Consider the following 16,991-nt stretch of genomic DNA (forward strand, 5'->3'; position numbering starts at 1 on the left):
TACGTGGGGACTTTGAAGCTTACAATTGACGCCTCGAGAAGCTGGATCCAAACGTTCCGTCGTGTAGCGTGGTGCAGACAAGTTCGCGTCGCAATGCGGAGATAGCGGAGTCTTGGCAGCGCTAACCTCTGAAAAAGTTAACCATCTCGTTCTCTGCAGCGCAACCACAGCGCATCTCCAAACCCGTTTTTGCGCCCCACGCCCCCCAACCCGCCACAATGCCGTCGACACACAAGAAAGAGAAGCCCTGGGATACAGACGATATCGACAAGTGGAAGGTGCGCTTACACCACATTTCCACGCCTCCCTCCAACCCACCTCTAACAAGTCTGCGTAGATCGACCCTTTCAAGCCCGAAGACAACACCGCAGGCCCCTTCACAGACGAATCGCGCTTCTCGACCCTCTTCCCCAAGTACCGCGAGCAATACCTCAAAGGGTCATGGAAGTTCATAACCTCCGCGCTGGCCAAGCACGGCGTAGGCTGCGAATTGAACCTGGTCGAAGGCTCCATGACGGTATGGACGACGCAAAAAACCTACGACCCCGCCGCCATCCTCAACGCGCGCGACCTGATAAAACTGCTGTCCCGCAGCGTGCCCGCGCCCCAAGCAGCCAAGATCCTCGACGACGACACAGCCATGGACGTGATCAAGATTCGCAGCTTGGTGCGCAACAAAGAGCGCTTCGTCAAGCGACGCCAGCGCATCCTGGGCCCCAACGGATCAACCCTCAAAGCCCTCGAATTACTGACGGAAACCTACCTCCTCGTGCAGGGCAACACGGTAGCAGCCATGGGCCCGTTCCCCGGCCTGAAAACAGTGCGTCGCATCATCGAAGACACAATGGCAAACATCCACCCCATCTACGCCATCAAAGAGCTCATGATCAAGAAAGAACTCGCAAAGGATCCCGACCTCGTAAACGAGTCCTGGGACCGCTTCCTGCCAAACTTCAAGAAGCGCAGTTTGAGCAAACGACGCGTGCCCCATAAAGTCACCGATAAGGCGAAGAAGACGTACACGCCCTTTCCCCCGCCCCAGGAGAAGAGCAAAGTCGACCTCCAGATTGAATCCGGCGAGTACTTTCTCGGCAAGCAGGCTAAGGAGCGGAAGGCGAGGGAGGAGCGCGATGACAAGATGCGCGGGAAGATGGATGCGAAGCGTGCTGAGCGTATGGCGGAGTATGTTGCGCCGGCGGAGGATGAGGGGGTGGAGAAGAAGGATAAGGATAAGAAGAAGAAGCGGAAACGCGAGGAGGGCGAGGAGAAGGAGAAGAAAAAGAAGAAGCGTAGTGGGGAGGGTGTAGATGCGGAATGAAAGTGTTGAGCGACGAGGATTTCTGTAAAGGGCGCTGTCAAATCCAGCAAAAACGAAGCATTAGCTGGCGTTCAGGTTCAAACTAAACTATATCAATTCCAATACCCCAAATTCGCAACATCAGCATAATCTTCTGCATGTGAAAATCACGCGTTCCTCGAAAGTCTGTATGCTGTCTTGACTCGCGACGGGCAATCTCATTCATTGCTTTGCTTCTAAACACGTCCGCCCACAACTATACAATCTCAAACTCGTAGTAAACATACGCCGTGTACTCCTGGTCGACGTGGCCAGCTTGCTGCATGTCGCTCGTCGTGGCCGAGTCGTCCTTCTTGACGCGGCCTTTGCTGTCGCGTCCGAATGCATTACCACCGAGGTACGAGTATGCGGTGTCGAGGTTGGTTTTTGCGTTTTTCGCCTTTTTCGTGTTGGTCTGTGTGGTGTTAACATTTGTTGTGTCTAAATCTGTCCATGCTGAAGGATATGCGTACCTGCACCAGCCCGCACACAAAGTCCAGCGGCAGTCCGTATCGCAGCACCGTCTCGACAAACACGCGCAGGGCGAGGACGTGGATCCAGATCATTGCGCTTTCACTGTACCCCGTGCGGCCCAGCCTTAGCGCCTCGCCCCACAGCTTCTTCTCGTCCTTGGCCAGCTGGTCTGCTTCCTTGGCCTCCTCCTCCTTCCCGCCCTCCTTGAACTTGTACTCTCGCGGTGTCCATCGCTTTTCTCTGCACTTGTGCACAAATTCGGTCGAGTGCTTCTTGAACGTCGTGACGCCGAAGAGGGTGAATTCGCCGTCTTCGGCGAGCTTGTTGGCGGAGCGCGGGACGACCATGGGCGAGAGCTCTTCATACGATTTGTAGAATTCTTTGACGACGGTGTTGGGGACGGCGACGAGGTGCGTGTCGAGGTACTCCGAGTCTTGGATGAGGGCCTTGGGGTCTACGACGTTGACGAGGGACTTGGTGGAGAGGTTGCCGCTGCGTGGGTTAGCATGCGACTGAGTTTGGGGTGTGCGTCGACGTACGATCGCTTGCGCTCAGCGGCTGTGACGGCGGACTTTGTCTGGTTGTACTGGCTGTACTTTGCCTTGACGTCGTTGTCGATGCCTTGTATTTCCTGGTCTCTAATTAATCAAGAAGCTACGACATGAACGAGAGTGAAGCACCTTCTGCAGCGAGTCTATCAGCTCCTTGATCGACTTGTCCGCGCGGTACTTGACTTTGTTCCACTGGAAGGTGCGCAGGTACTGGTCGACGGGCTCTACGCGATGTGTGAGCTCCTATCAGCCCAAGACAGGCGGTGACGTACTGTCGTTGATGGTCTTCTGCTGCTGCACCTTGGCCTCGTCGCCGTCCAGGATCGTCTTCAGGCTGTCGCCGACCTTTACGACGACGCCCTGACACGCCGCCTCCAGCTTGGTCAGCTCGTCGGCCTGCTGCACCAGCGCATCAAGGGTGCCAATCTTGAAGGTCGGGATCGCGAACGGGTAGGTGGACCCGACGTCGGGCGTAACCGTGGCGCTCAAGGCGCCGAGGGCTTCATCGGCGTGGCTGCTCGGGGCGATGGATGTGGGCAGCGAGACCAGCAGATAGGTGGTGCCCTTTGACATGGTTGCGGGGCGGGGGGATGTTTTGGCTGGAAGAGGCTCAACTATGGGAGGCCGGTGGGTTGTCCAGCAAGCTCGAGGAAGCTACGCCGCTAGCGTGCTGGGGGCTGCGTCATTGGCTCTACCGCGACTATCCGTCGACATATCTATCCGACCATCCCACGGTCTTGTTGGTCTGGCATCTCGTTGTCACAAGCAAACAACACCATCATTCATGGCATCCAGACGAGCAGTCGCAGTGCTGAGGCCAGCCTCCAATGCCTATGGGCTGCGCAGAGAATGCGCCCAGCGAGTCCAGTTCTCGACTCGCACCCTCACAAGTCGAGCCTCACAACCCCGCAAGCTCGCGCAGCAACCACAACAATTCGTCCGTCTAGCTTCATCAGCTGCCTCCAAAGAGGAATTGGGCAAGACGGGGCTGTATGAGCTGCACAGCAAGTACGGCGCCAAGTTTGTGCCCTTTGGCGGCTACTACATGCCCGTGCAGTACAGCGACCAGAGCATCATCGAGTCGCACACGTGGACACGCGAGAAGGCGAGCTTGTTCGATGTTGGCCACATGTGAGATGACTCAGTCTCCTACACGTAGAACCATCCAAGACTAATTCCACCCACAGGGTTCAGCACAACTTCTCGGGCCCCGGCGCAGAGGCCTTCCTCGAGCGCATCACCCCAGCAGGCATCGCCGCCCTCCCCGAGCGCCAATCGACCCTCTCGACCCTCCTGCACCCCGAGACGGGTGGCATCGTCGACGACACGGTCATCACGCGCCTGCCCGGGAAGTTTTACGTCGTCACAAACGCCGGCTGCAGGGAAAAGGACACGGCCTACCTGACTGAGCAGCTCGAATCGTGGAAGAGCGAGCAACCCGACCAGCCAGTCGAGTGGAAGATCCTCGACGGCCAAGGTCTCATCGCGCTGCAGGGCCCCCTCTCCGCAGACATCCTCGCCCGCGTGCTCGAGAACAAGTCAGTCGACGACCTCAAGACGCTGTACTTTGGCCAGTGTGTCGCTGTGACAATCAAGGGCACCGACGCTGAGGTCCTCGTCAGCCGTGCAGGCTACACGGGCGAGGATGGCTTCGAGATCAGCATCCCCTCCTACGCGACCGAGGCCATCACCCAGTTCCTGCTTGATTCTGCCAAGGACGAGCTGCGGTTCGCGGGACTGGGAGCACGCGACACCCTGCGTCTAGAAGCAGGCATGTGTTTGTATGGCCACGACCTAGACGACACCACCACGCCCGTCGAAGCAGCGCTGTCCTGGATCATTGGCAAGGACCGTCGCGCAAAGGGTGGCTTCCACGGTGATTCAGTCATCCTGCAGCAGTTGAAGAAAAAGTCCGAAGGCGGTGGTGTATCCCGACGCCGAATTGGGCTCGTCGTAGAAGGCGCGCCGGCTCGTGAAGGCGCTGAGATTGTCAATGAGGCGGGCGAGAAGATTGGCAACATCACTTCAGGCTGCCCCTCGCCCACGCTGAAGAAGAACATTTCCATGGGTTACATCAAGGACGGCATGCACAAAGCGGGCACAGAAGTCGACGTCGTGGTTCGGGGCAAGAAGAGAAAGGCTGTCGTCACCAAGATGCCGTTTGTTGCAGCAAAGTATTTCAAGCAGGCTACGACGGCGAAGGCGTAGGCAGTGATACCCGTGTGTTTAGACAATGAACATGATATTCTTTAGGTTTGATAAGTGCCGAAAGCTACCGTATCGACTTGTCGCCCGTGGGTGCTAAACTAGCGTCCGCGCCTTGTCAACATTGGCAGGACAAATCATCTGGGACCTGCGTTTTTCATGGCTAAGGTATACGCAATGTATGCAGATCATGAGTGTTGCCATTGCTATGGTGAAGTCGCAGAATGCCTGCAACGACGGCTATCGAGATCAAGACCGGGCTGGTAGATTCAACCAACCCCCACACTCACTACAAAGTGCCGTGTCGAATCTTCGGTCGGAGATCTGACGAAGGTAGACCAGACATGCAGTCGAACAAGCACTGCAAGAGCCGCTAGCCCGCGGCTCCGACCTCGGCATGTGGCGAGCCTCACAAGATATCCCTTCGCCCACACATATCGCACCAGCATCAGCCTCGAATCGCACCACCCCATCACATGCAAGCGACGCGTCATGAGTGCGGGAGGCGCGAAGACGGTATCCCGAGCTGCATCACATGGAGGCTTGCCGCTAAGTTAGTGTCCAAGGGCAATCTCACGGCCAAACTTCGCAACATCATCCATGTTTTATCGTGCAGGCAAGCGCCTGGGAACATGATCGCTCAACAACCTCACACAACCGACGATATCGCGTAGCACGCCTAGCAAGGAAATGCTAGATAACCTTGCCTCGGCACGTGCGCATTTTCTGCTCGTCGATCAACTGCGTGCGAATCACCGTGCGCTACCCCGGCTCGGTTTGGATCCGCACTGGTCTATCCCCCGTGGGGAGGTGCGCTGTGTGGGGATTTGCAGGCATTTCTCCTAGTGACGTTACACTGTTGAACTTCACTTCCCCCGCACTTGCACCTGTGGGTACCGAGATGCACAAATCACGGTCGGGTATGGGGAAAAATGATGGAGGATGGGTTGGATGGTACCCTGGTTCGTGTACCCATATATTTGGCCCATCCCTCTCCTCTTCCAGTCTTCCTGGCATAGTCGAGCTCTGATCAGTTCGTTTTGTTACCGGAGAGTATACTGATCTGCTGTGCTCCACCCGTCAAGATGGCCGATTCACAGCTTCCCACGTTCATGGGAATGAACGGCAGACCACTGAGTACGGCTGTCTCGGTGGTAGCCACGACTGGCTTTCTGCTGTTTGGATACGATCGTGAGTCCCTCCGAATTGAGTGGGGTTGAACTGTTGGGGCTAACGCATCATGCAGAGGGTGTCATGTCCGGCATCATCTCAGCAGAGCCGTTCATGAACTACTTCCCGGAAACACACAACAACTCGACATGGCAGGGCTTTGTGACGGCCATCTATGAGATCGGATGTCTGCTCGGCGCAATCACAATGCTGTTGTTTGGCGACTACCTCGGCCGTCGCAAAGCCATCATGATCGGCGCTGTCATTATGATCTTGGGTGTTATCATCCAGTGCACTGCCATGAAGGGCCATGCAGCGACCGCTCAATTTATCATCGGCAGAGTCGTGACGGGTGTTGGCAATGGAATGAACACCGCCACTATCCCCACCTACCAAGCCGAATGCTCAAGGACGAAGAATCGCGGCCTGCTGATCTGTATCGAAGGCGGTATCATCGCGTTCGGCACCCTCATCGCATACTGGATCGATTTCGGCTGCTCATATGGGCCTGACGATCTCACATGGCGCTTCCCCATCGCCTTCCAGGTCTCCTTCGCCTTCGTCATCCTGCTCGGTCCCATCTGGCTCCCCGAGTCCCCCCGCTGGCTCCTCACCAAAGACCGGCACGAAGACGCCGTAAAAGTGATCGCCGCCCTCCGCGGCCTGTCCATTGACCACGAAGAAACCCGCCTCGAAGCCCACATCATCATGGACTCGATCCGCGCCTCAGGCCACAACGGCGGCAACACGCCCTTCAGCGCCCTCTTCACAAACGGCAAAACACAGCACTTCCGCCGCATGATGCTCGGCGCCTCCTCCCAGCTCATGCAGCAAATCGGCGGCTGCAACGCAGTCATCTACTTCTTCCCGCTGCTGTTCGAAAACTCCATCGGCGCAAGCCACGACATGAGCTTGCTGCTCGGCGGCGTAAACATGATCGTCTACTCCATCTTCGCCACTACTTCCTGGTTCATCATCGAGCGCACCGGCCGCCGCAAGCTCTTCCTCATCGGCACCGTCGGCCAGGGTCTGTCCATGGTGCTCGTCGCCGGCGCGCTCATCCCCGGCACAGCCTCCGCGGCCAAAGGCGCAGCCGTCGGCCTCTTCACCTACATCGCCTTCTTCGGCGCAACATGGCTTCCCCTCCCCTGGCTGTACCCCGCAGAGATCAACCCCGTCAAGACCCGCGGAAAGGCCAACGCAGTGTCTACCTGCACGAACTGGCTCTTCAATTTTGTCGTCGTGATGATTACTCCTGTCATGATTGCTAATATCGGATGGGGCACGTATATGTTCTTCGCCGTGGTGAACGCGTGCTTCCTGCCGTTCATCTACATCTTCTACCCCGAGACCAAGATGCGCAGTCTGGAGGAGATTGATCTCATTTTCGCGAAAGGCTTTGTGGAGAATATCAGCTATGTTAAGGCTGCGCGCGATCTGCCGTTTCTGGATGAACACGGCATTGAGGATATGCAGAGGCAGTATGGGTTCTTTGATGAGAGGGATGCGGAGGCGGATGAGAAGGGCGGGAGGCATGTTGTTGAGAGTGTTGAGCGGTGAGGAGGGTAGGTGGGGGGAATTGTGGTGTGGTGTGGTTAGTAGGGGACTGGCACTTTTGGCGATGCAGAAGTGAAGTCGTAGTTTTGGATAAATAAGATCTAGATTGGTCTGCGCTTTTGCACTTTGTTTCTGCGTGCAGTGAAGTGGTTTTGGTGAATGTTCCACCTTGAAAATGGATAGATTAGTAGTTGTAGGTCTAGGAAACTGCACTAAATGTTTACAAATTCAAGACATAAGTAAGTGTTTAGTGTTCTTAGAGGTTTATCTAGTTTAGTCTGCGGTTATTCCTCGCCCACCATTGGTTAAAGATACTTCAGCCAGCCAGCCATCAAAACACGACTCTCAGCTTTCGGCGATCCCGACACTCTAGACTTCAGTATGGCCCTGTCATGCATGTATCTGGATCTCGCGACAAAGATGGTTAGATTGGCTGAACTCAGCATACCAATATATATAGGTTGTATTTGCAAGACCTAATAACACTGCACTTTCTATCCATCTCATCACTATTGCATGAAAAATGGTTCAACCAATCTTCGATAATGGTTCTGTTCAAAATCTTCACAGCCGAGTTTGGGCTACTTCTAGCAAGACGTCGGCTCTCAAGCAGGACCTGTACACCACTGCTGGTCACCGAAGGGAATACATCCTCAACGCACTAGAGCTTGCTATCGGAGCAAAGCTGTTCAAAATCGCACTTTACATCCACGGAGATTACGACACGTCGAAACACGACTCCGACGAACAAACCAGCCTTTTTACTCAGCTAAACGACGCATTTAGTAGGGCTGTGGATCTGGCTGATGCTTCGCATGGATACCTGAGGCAAATCAAGTTCCAGGCATGTTCATGTTATGCGTTAATCCTGGTGTATCGTGGACTCGACCCCACAGCTAACAATCACGTCTAGGTTCAAGCCATCAAAGCAGAGGTTGTCGAGTCACTATCTGTCGAAATCTCACAAACGACTACCAGTTTAGATCACGCCGTCCAGGACACTGCGCGACAGATGGCAGAAGCCGAGCAAGCAATTCATGAAAATGCGCAGGCGATAACACAGTGCGAGAAGGCTCTCCAACAACATGCCATCAACGATATGCCCGCACCTGGCAATCCAGGCTTCGAGATACTATATCCCTGGGTTCGATTCTCCCGATTCCCCCCGCAGATCCACTGCATCAGAAACGTACGTGGAGCCAACTAACACCCGCTCCAGATCGCCGGCCAGCCGCAGAAGAACCAAGAATCTGCACAACGAGCGCAGGAAGCGCTTTCGAAAGCGCGCATCCGTTCTGCAGAGCTCGCGCGCCATACGGCAGAAGCCCAGATGCGCAATGTCGCCCTGCAAGCCCACATGTCCATCTTCGCTCAGATACGCGCGGAAATGCTCCCGTTGCAGGAATCCGTTACGGCGCTATCCAGTCAGTCTAGCATCATGCTCGAGTCGATGCACCAGCTCCAAGAGAAGATCGTGCAGATGAGTCGTCAGGCGGGCGAGATGGCTGTGCATGTATCTCGGGATGGTGGTGTTGCGGGCGAGAAGGCTGGTTTCACCGCTGGGATTTTGCAGCTCTGCGCGGCTGCTTTGGTAGACGCACGTCTTACGGATGAGGTTCAGATGGTGGTGGATGAGCTTGTTAAGGGCTACGAAGGAGGGGAACTTGGTGAAGAGTTGGAAACACAAGTAAAGCGTGTGCAAGACTCACTGGAGCTGTGGGCCGCGAAGTGAGTTGACGGCTTGGCTTCGGTGTATTTACAAGTGCATGGTTTGGTGTAGGGGAGCTGCATCTATAATTTACCCATCGGCTTTCATTTGCTTCGTGCTCTATTTTGTTGCTTTCGCGTGGTGCTCTATTGCTTGTAAAAAAACAAAATACACCTAAAGAGACCAAGAAAATACTAACTATAACAGTGACATAGGTGTGCAGGAATCACTTTGAACTTTTCATTGAAACCGTAGAGAGTAAGAGCAGTGATATTTTGGCTATGCTTGGCTTACATGATCTTCTTAATTGCATCCGCAGCCATGTTCTTTAGAAACGCCTGCGTCTCTCCTGGGGTGTACGCCACGTCAATCTTAAGAGGTTTCTTAAGCACCGTTCCTTCAAGATGGATATTGAATGGCTTCTGTTTCTGCTTATCCGCCGTCAATGTGCCATTGAGTTTGGCCACTCTAATATCGCATATCGATCCTGCGGCTTGAATTGTTGCATCGAGGGTCTCATAAATAGCGCCTTCGACTGCTTTGACAGTGCTGAGGATATCGTGTGCAGCCTTGAACGCGATGTTGTTGTTTTTGGCCACTTCCAATGCGCCTTCAGCGGCCGTGACGGCAATACCTTCCGTACTGTTCTTCAGCGCTTCTAGCTGCAGCCTCAACTTCTTAGAGTCACGGCTCTGGGTCTGCAAGTAATCCTCGTGTGACTTCTGTGCCGCGACGACGACAGCTTTTGCCTGCGATACTGCCCGGTTGTAATCCCCGTGGAGCAAGCTTTCTGCAGCTGGCCGTAACTTCTGGAGATTTTCGAGTTGTTCCTTTGCCTGTCTTATCGCGTTTCTGACCATGTTCACCACTGTCTCGTACACTCTGACGGCATTTTCCCATGCTTCTTTGAACTGGTGAAACAATGCCGATTTTGTAACATCTTCGGCGAGACTGAGAACTCCCTTGGCGACGGCAAGCCCAGCCAACGCCGAGCCTAAGGCGACGTTCAATGCACCGATTTGGATAGTCTGCGCAAATCTTAGCATACCGCGATAGTAGGGAGGTGTTTTGACATACCAAGTCTGGACCGCGCCACCAATTCTTCCAGTTCAGGTTGGTCAACTGCCATTCCAGACCATTGATATTTCCACGAATGGACCCAACAGAGTCTGCGAACGTGATCATAATTAGCACACCAAATCTAGTCACAGCCCGGGAACTCAGAAAAACTCACCTTCTGCTTCCTTCACGTTATTGATAGCGTTATGGATTGACTCTTCGGCATTGCCAAATTTGGCCACGAAGTCTTGTTTGCTCCCCTCTCGTTTAGACTGAACATTGTTTGTTTCGTCCCGGCCATTTCGCTCCTTATCATTCAACGCATTCTGCGCCGAATTGATCTCATTGTTCTTCTCACTGAGTTTCTTGTCTCGTGTAATGGCAGCGTTTTGAACGTCATTCGTTTCATGTATCTTTGCAGCGTCGATATCTTGTTGGCGAGACCTTGTTCCTTTTGCAGTGTCTTGATCCAATGCGGCGATCTGCAGATCCAGAGCGTTGTTCCTCTTCTTCAGCTCGAGACTTTTGGCTGTCAAGCTCGCTTGAGCGACTTCAATAGCCGCCTTGTATTTCGCTTCAGTTTCAGCTACTGACTTTTGGGCCGACTCAATCTTCGCCTTGGCAGCCTCGTGGATCTTTTCCAGCGCTTTTCGGATCGTTTCCACCATTTGCTGTATTATGGTTTGCTCGATAGCCACGTCGATTGTCCAGTCTGCGCTGGCAAGTCTCTTCGACAAATTCTTCTCTTGCGTGTTGCTGACCATGAAAGCTTGAGCCTTGATATTCAACAAATCACTCCACTTGAGCTGGAAGTTGAAGTAGAAAGCCGGATCAGGCATCAATTGTATGTACAGGTCGATGGACGCTCGGAGACTGAAAATCTCGACGAAACCGCTAAGGAAAAGCTTTTGTGTCTTCAAGTTCAGCTCAAAGTCGAGAACTGCAAAAGTCACACCGGGTTTGTGTGGGAGAGCTACGTTACCGCCTATCTTGAGAGGTCCAAGTTCGATCGTCTGGAGCCAGGCTTTCAGGCGAAAGCCTTCAGTGGTCAAGGAGCAGTCCATGCCCGCCTCGTGGTCGAACACGATGATTGTGCCTTTGAATCGAAAGCCCGCAGGAAAGTACTCGTTTGCAAAGGATACGCCGAGACTGGCATAGATTTCGACATCTTTGAGCTGTAGAATCTGCATGTCTGTTGCGGGAACCTTTCGGTCCATAACAGCGCCGACAAACTCTATGAGTTTGTAATAATCCATTAATGGAGCGTCGACCTTGATTAGCATATCTTTGGGGTTCTCGCAGATGTACAAACCCTTTGTATAGGCATTGGCTGGGATTATCTCACCAATGTAGAAAGATGCGAGGATACCACCACCCATGGGCGTACCAGTGGTCGCTAGTTGAACCCAGTTGAAGGAAAGTGCTGCGGCAAGCTTTGGCCCTGTCAAATTATCAATTTGTCAGTAGATGCTCGACGATACGAACTAGTTATCTGCTCATGAGTCTTCACTCACCGATAGTGATTTGTTTGCTGAGCCCAAACGGATTGTTGACATAACCAGAGAAGATCCTTAGGCTCAATTAGTCCTGCTAACATGAAGCATTGAACTAAGCTTACAGCTCTCCAGACACCTTTTCAGGGTTTACGGTCGCTGCAAGCTGGAATTGCAGCCATTCACTCCGGTCATCTGTACGAATCTGGTAACCTCCTACAAATTTTACACCGATCTTATTGCCTATTTGTAACTCGAATCTGTTCGATCTGAAGCATGGTCCTATATCAATCTTGAGAAAGTATCAGCATCTCCACTCACAGATCCAAGATAGACTGACCTTCATGGACGGTGGCAGCATGATCGAAACACTGGGAAGTCCAGAGCCCTTTTCCCAACCAACCGCAAGCTGGGTTGTATCGCCTTTCGCTGGCTCTTTCACGGCTCCACCAATCTTGATGAGTGGAATCTGCTCCAGTGTAGCCCACAAGAAGAAGCCTTCGCCATGTCAGCAAGAATACATATAAAGAGAATTAGGCACGTTACCTTGCTTGATGACATATCCATTGGAGTTGATGTTGCCCTTTGGATCATTCACACTCGAGGCGACAAGACATACTGACTTTAGTCGGACGTCAAGCTCCGAATTCTCGTCGACCGATGAGACAATGTCTCTCAACGAGATATCAGACTCCATACGTCCACAGACAACCCAGTACCATTGCTTGTTCTGCTTTCCTATAGCAAGCGTGACCTGAATGTGGATGGGTTTTGATACACCTTCCTTGATAGTCATCTGTCCCGCGACTTCCAGTCCACCGTTCCAGCCCCTCTGTGCTGGAGCAGAGCTTGCGCTTTCCTTCGGTTTCCCGGAAGTTGCGGCCGTAGCCCTGCCAATCATCAGAGTCAGCACGGCATTGTTGATGATGATATATCTATCGTCTTCGACATCCCATGCATCCACTTCAGCTCTGACGAGGATGCCTGCTGAGGTGATAGCAATAGTGGCTGAGGCCAAGCGTCTCTCATGAATAATCAGAACGCCGGTAAGAAGAAGCTGCGCCTTGGAAATTCGAATAGTCAGAGTCTCGCATTGTATCTCATGCTCGGATGACTGTGAGTCTTCGCCATGGACGTTGGAAAGAAGCTTCTTGATGTCATTCCACGTTACACGCTTCCAAGGACCCAAGGTAACTTGGAGATTAAGCTAGTAGATACGTATCAAGAGCAAGGTAATACACTAACATCGATTTTAATTGTCTAGAAAGAGGGATTAAATGCTAGAGCACCAGCTCGATATTGTTGGCTGATGGTTGGCCGAATTGAGAATAATCTGCGGGGCATTAATTTAATGACGTAGCACGTAGCTCAGAACAAGCATAAAAGCCTGGATAGCCTTGTCTACCAACATCCCCGCTCAGTACTAATTCTCAATTATAAAATGGAAATCTTATGCGAAGTCTGCAAAGGCCTCAATCTAGAAGCTTGTTTTAATCCTGAAGATTCGGTATCGTTTCCCGAATTGGGCACATATCAGCAAATTTGCGCGAGAGCAACGTCGTGCTGGTTTTGTACTGTCGTTGTTGGCCTTGTAGAAGATAGTCATCAAAAAGAAGTCGGAACAGCATGGCAGCAATACGCATGCTCACTGTCGTCATGTCTTCGGTATTATGATTATCTATCCACCTGTGGCCACACCTCGGCGTATATCGATGAGATGAGAGAAAAGATCGACCGGAAGAAAACAGGTGTTCCTGTTACGCAGGAGAGTGCAGTTATACTCAGGTTACCGACGGGGCCTCGTAGACTTTGCCGACTATACGACGATAGCCTGCCTCTTCGACCTCAGCTATTGCGTGAACGCCGCGTTGTCTCCCAGAAGCTGGATACCAATTTATTCATGCACTGGCTCCACACATGCTACAAGTTTCATGGCAGCGACTGCAACCAGGCGGCATGGCTCTCTCCGAAAAAGCCAGAGAAGCTCCGACTGATCGACGTTCACACCTTGTCGGTTATCCATGCGCCATTCAACTGCACATACGCAGCTTTAAGCTACGTATGGGGTGGTCCTCAGTTCGTCGTTAACGAGGCGCAAATGCACAAGTTACCCTTTCGATTACCTCAATCGCCAATACTTGGACGGACAATTGAGGATGCAATTTCGCTGTGTCGTCAGATAGGCATCAACTACTTGTGGGTTGATGCACTGTGTATAATTCAAGATCCGCCAGTCAATGATGACAAGTCGTTTCAACTTCAGCAAATGGATCGCGTGTATCGCTCAGCATGTTTGACCATTTGCGCAGCATCCAGCTCATCTGCGAATCACGGTATACCCGAACTGCACGCTCGATCGAGTTTCCAAAAGATATTCTCCTTTAAAGGCAAATCATATGCAGTTGAAGGCGAGGATATCGAACACGATGTTGATTTCACACCCTGGAACTGGCGATGCTGGACCTTCCAAGAGAGGATCTTGAGTCGACGTCTCCTTATCATAACCCCAAAACAAACGTATTGGGTATGTCAGTGCGATACATGGACGGAATCGACACTATCAGAGCCCACAGACAAAAACATGCGGCATCAAATGATATCTGACACCAAGATACTCTTACCACCTGGACGAACATACAGCTTTGGTCAAAATCTGACGGTTGGTGCTGGCGGCCAAACCGACATGGATCTAGCATTCGCCACATACGATGGCTTGGTTCGGGGATACACACCGCGCTCCTTGGGATATCCAAGAGACGGTGTCAATGCTATTCAGGGTATATTGAACCTCATAGTCGAAAGCGGGGCTTGCCGCGGGATTACATTTATTCACGGGTTGCCTGTCGAACAACTTGATCTAGCGTTGAATTGGAAGGCCTTGTCAGGTACTCACGGCAATTCGAGTATCGCTAATAGTACTGGGCTGCCAACATGGTCATGGGGCGCGTGGTTCTGTAACAATGCGCCCGGCGTATATTACGACCCGGCGGACTTTCTCGATATATCTTTTGTACAAGGGGCCATCTCATGGTATTCGCTCACTATCGATGGGACTTCGAAATTACTCCCAACTAGTGTCTCTCCCACTCCAGAAAAAGTATGTGGTTTACCATCAGGGCTTGACGTTTCATGTCCCCCTATGGTATCTGCATCCCACATTGACCAGGACGGCTTCTATCTTCACTGCCTAACCACTTTAGCAACGTTCTCACTTGGTGCGCAGTTGCAGTGGGACGAGACCATCCGTCCGATGGCTCAGGATCTCCCAAAAACAATACAGCCGTTTGTACATAGTTGGACAACGAACCACACATACCAGATACTCGACTGCTGTGGATCTTGTGTAGGGCAGATAATACTCTCTGACTCTGACATGCCTTACATCATGAACGAAGTATCCGAATTTGCGTTTCTTGCATACACCAGGCAATTTGATTCTTTCACGAATACTTTGGATCTAGATGAGTTGCGTTCTTCCTTGAACGGCTATCACGTTGTCTCATGTATATTAATTCGACGCGACAAAGCGACAGGCTTTGCTAGGCGTCATGCGATAGGGAAGGTTTTGCGAAAGGCTTGGGAGTTAGCCGACTTGAAGACAGAATGGCTAGTACTTAGTTAGATCGACTGGTTCTAGGATGAAATTAACATTGTTATAACCGCTCTTGTTACTAAAGACAACGACCTTTAGACAGCGTGCTCTACATATAGACCGCTCAGCTTGGAAACTTCGAATCAAACAAGACGGAAGGAGAATTATTACAGGACGAATTATAACATTAATACTGTGACATCGAGATAGGGTGCTATGCACGACGCTAGAATCTACAGATGCACCTATTATAGGAAATCCCAGTACTTCACAATACCTCTCTAGACTACACATCCTATGCAATGTAGCTAAAACTCTAAAATATAAGTAAGGAGAACTGTTTCTACCTCTTTAACCTAGTTGAAAACGCATACACGCAGACGGGTTAGGCAACAGCCTTTTTATAGACAAAGATAATAAGCTGTAGTAGATGCTGTAGCTACTTAACGTTATTCCTTATACCTCTAAAATAGTGTTAGTGTTACTAAAACAAAACTTTTAATTCTATTCTAACCTACTAAGGACGGCCTGTTAATAGGCTTATATTGCGCAGCCTAAGTAATTTCCTTCGTTATAGCAGCTTTAATATCCTTTAAGGTTTTCTCTATAACGTTCTAGATTTGCTTTAGAACTGTACTATTAGGCAGTTCTTTTATTATTAAGTTAAGCTAAACTCTGCAGGTTTTAGGTAGCAGATTATAGAATATTATATTTATTTACTTATACTATAAGTATAATACGCTATTAACAGAAAATAATTAATTACTTATAAATATACTAATATATTACTATATATATTATTTGTTCTATAGATAGTGTAGAAGACCGAAACTCTTAGCTTCTAAGATTATTTAACAGAGTTATATAACAAGGTATAGATTTAAAACACTTATATTAACTATTATAACAGTGTTAAAAAGAGGTGTAAATAGTGCCTACACGTTATAAGTATCTAAATAGACTTATTTAGCTTTATCTCTATTATTATTTTCTATTACCCTAAGAAACTCTTATAGATCTTATTTATTATTAGAAAACTCCTTGCTTTTCTAGTTTAAACTATTACTATTATAGTATACTATAATAATAGTTACCTAGAATATAGTAAGCTTTTTATAGAGTAATTTAGTAAAAGCTTCTTAGTATATATATTAAAACTATAGGAAAATTTTATCTTTAGATTAGCTACTATAGCACTTAAATATAACTTTAGCTATATCTAATTAATAATAGCACTAGTAGGTAACTTATAAGATAAAGGCTTTTTAATAATAACACTAAGGTACTGTATTAATATAAAATATACTAGGTTAGGTAAAATTACACTGCGTATAAGAGTAAATTTACACTTTTATACTATATTTAGCTAAATTTACCTAATATTCTAGGTAATTTATACTAATATTAAAAGATTTATATACTTTATTACTTTTAAATTACTACTATATAAGAAATCTTTATAAGGAGAAGAGAGTAGAATAAGTAAAAATAGACTTTTATTTATAATTATTATATAATTACTACCTTCTTCTTTTAAGCCTTAACTAAATTATATATTTTAGTATAGTACCTAATAGATTAAATACTATATTAAGGCTATATTTAATAAGTAAACTATTTATAGGTAGCTTAAAATATAACTTTATACTAGTTAATAATAAAGAAGCTCTTACCTAACTTAAATATACTAGGCTAGAAAATAATACTATTAGAGTTATACTTAGTAGTAAAGAGTATAATAATTAGGTTTCTACTATAGTTAAGTAAGTACTAAGTAGTAGTATTATTACTTAAGTAACCTACTATACTAGTATAATATAAAAGAAATATTATAAAGACTATATAG

At 49.6% G+C, this 16,991-nt stretch overlaps 7 protein-coding genes across 7 annotated transcripts; 5 read left to right on the plus strand and 2 right to left on the minus strand.

Annotated features, from left to right (window-relative positions):
- Window positions 1-134: 134 nt before the first annotated feature.
- Window positions 135-1,426, plus strand: P153DRAFT_395110 (eukaryotic type KH-domain (KH-domain type I)). The gene is made up of 2 exons (XM_033671374.1): window positions 135-278; window positions 338-1,426. The coding sequence occupies exons 1-2, from the start codon at window positions 219-221 to the stop codon at window positions 1,316-1,318; spliced, it is 1,041 nt and encodes a 346-aa protein (XP_033526196.1). The 5' UTR covers window positions 135-218; the 3' UTR covers window positions 1,319-1,426.
- On the minus strand, window positions 1,168-2,934 carry P153DRAFT_336440 (ATPase, V1 complex, subunit C; the record flags this gene model as incomplete). The annotated part of the gene is made up of 5 exons (XM_033665699.1): window positions 1,168-1,751; window positions 1,810-2,302; window positions 2,350-2,441; window positions 2,491-2,585; window positions 2,634-2,934. The coding sequence occupies 5 exons, from the start codon at window positions 2,932-2,934 to the stop codon at window positions 1,554-1,556; spliced, it is 1,179 nt and encodes a 392-aa protein (XP_033526197.1). The 3' UTR covers window positions 1,168-1,553.
- A 140-nt stretch (window positions 2,935-3,074) lies between these two features.
- Window positions 3,075-4,936, plus strand: P153DRAFT_365356 (glycine cleavage system T protein). Its single transcript, XM_033667810.1, has 2 exons — window positions 3,075-3,492; window positions 3,549-4,936. The coding sequence occupies exons 1-2, from the start codon at window positions 3,146-3,148 to the stop codon at window positions 4,567-4,569; spliced, it is 1,368 nt and encodes a 455-aa protein (XP_033526198.1). The 5' UTR covers window positions 3,075-3,145; the 3' UTR covers window positions 4,570-4,936.
- A 715-nt stretch (window positions 4,937-5,651) lies between these two features.
- On the plus strand, window positions 5,652-7,296 carry P153DRAFT_286078 (general substrate transporter; the record flags this gene model as incomplete). Its single annotated transcript, XM_033663439.1, has 2 exons — window positions 5,652-5,757; window positions 5,813-7,296. 2 exons carry the CDS (start codon window positions 5,652-5,654, stop codon window positions 7,294-7,296), a joined length of 1,590 nt encoding a protein of 529 aa, XP_033526199.1.
- A 496-nt stretch (window positions 7,297-7,792) lies between these two features.
- On the plus strand, window positions 7,793-9,078 carry P153DRAFT_365358 (uncharacterized protein). The gene is made up of 3 exons (XM_033667811.1): window positions 7,793-8,137; window positions 8,207-8,437; window positions 8,513-9,078. The coding sequence occupies exons 1-3, from the start codon at window positions 7,817-7,819 to the stop codon at window positions 9,023-9,025; spliced, it is 1,065 nt and encodes a 354-aa protein (XP_033526200.1). The 5' UTR covers window positions 7,793-7,816; the 3' UTR covers window positions 9,026-9,078.
- Window positions 9,079-9,291: 213 nt separating this feature from the next.
- Window positions 9,292-13,326, minus strand: P153DRAFT_395115 (uncharacterized protein; the record flags this gene model as incomplete). The annotated part of the gene is made up of 8 exons (XM_033671375.1): window positions 13,129-13,326; window positions 12,100-12,747; window positions 11,894-12,051; window positions 11,679-11,845; window positions 11,575-11,630; window positions 10,236-11,501; window positions 10,079-10,170; window positions 9,292-10,029 (listed from the first exon to the last, which is right to left on the minus strand). Exons 1-8 carry the CDS (start codon window positions 13,157-13,159, stop codon window positions 9,292-9,294), a joined length of 3,156 nt encoding a protein of 1,051 aa, XP_033526201.1. The 5' UTR covers window positions 13,160-13,326.
- P153DRAFT_383903 (HET-domain-containing protein) lies at window positions 13,271-15,175 on the plus strand (the record flags this gene model as incomplete). The annotated part of the gene is made up of 1 exon (XM_033670283.1): window positions 13,271-15,175. The coding sequence occupies one exon, from the start codon at window positions 13,271-13,273 to the stop codon at window positions 15,173-15,175; it is 1,905 nt and encodes a 634-aa protein (XP_033526202.1).
- Window positions 15,176-16,991: the final 1,816 nt, after the last annotated feature.

The sequence above is a fragment of the Dothidotthia symphoricarpi genome (assembly GCF_010015815.1).
Source record: "Dothidotthia symphoricarpi CBS 119687 unplaced genomic scaffold P153scaffold_6, whole genome shotgun sequence".
Classification (NCBI taxonomy): Eukaryota; Fungi; Ascomycota; class Dothideomycetes; order Pleosporales; family Dothidotthiaceae; genus Dothidotthia; species Dothidotthia symphoricarpi.

Coding starts and splice junctions, on each gene's coding strand:
- P153DRAFT_365356 (XM_033667810.1), top strand. CDS start 3,146: ATGGCATCCAGACGAGCAGTCGCAGTGCTGAGGCCAGCCTCCAATGCC. Junction 3,493..3,548: donor TTGTTCGATGTTGGCCACAT/GTGAGATGACTC, acceptor TTCCACCCACAG/GGTTCAGCACAACTTCTCGG.
- P153DRAFT_395110 (XM_033671374.1), top strand. CDS start 219: ATGCCGTCGACACACAAGAAAGAGAAGCCCTGGGATACAGACGATATC. Junction 279..337: donor ACGATATCGACAAGTGGAAG/GTGCGCTTACAC, acceptor AAGTCTGCGTAG/ATCGACCCTTTCAAGCCCGA.
- P153DRAFT_365358 (XM_033667811.1), top strand. CDS start 7,817: ATGGTTCAACCAATCTTCGATAATGGTTCTGTTCAAAATCTTCACAGC. Junction 8,138..8,206: donor TGAGGCAAATCAAGTTCCAG/GCATGTTCATGT, acceptor AATCACGTCTAG/GTTCAAGCCATCAAAGCAGA. Junction 8,438..8,512: donor TCGAGATACTATATCCCTGG/GTTCGATTCTCC, acceptor CACCCGCTCCAG/ATCGCCGGCCAGCCGCAGAA.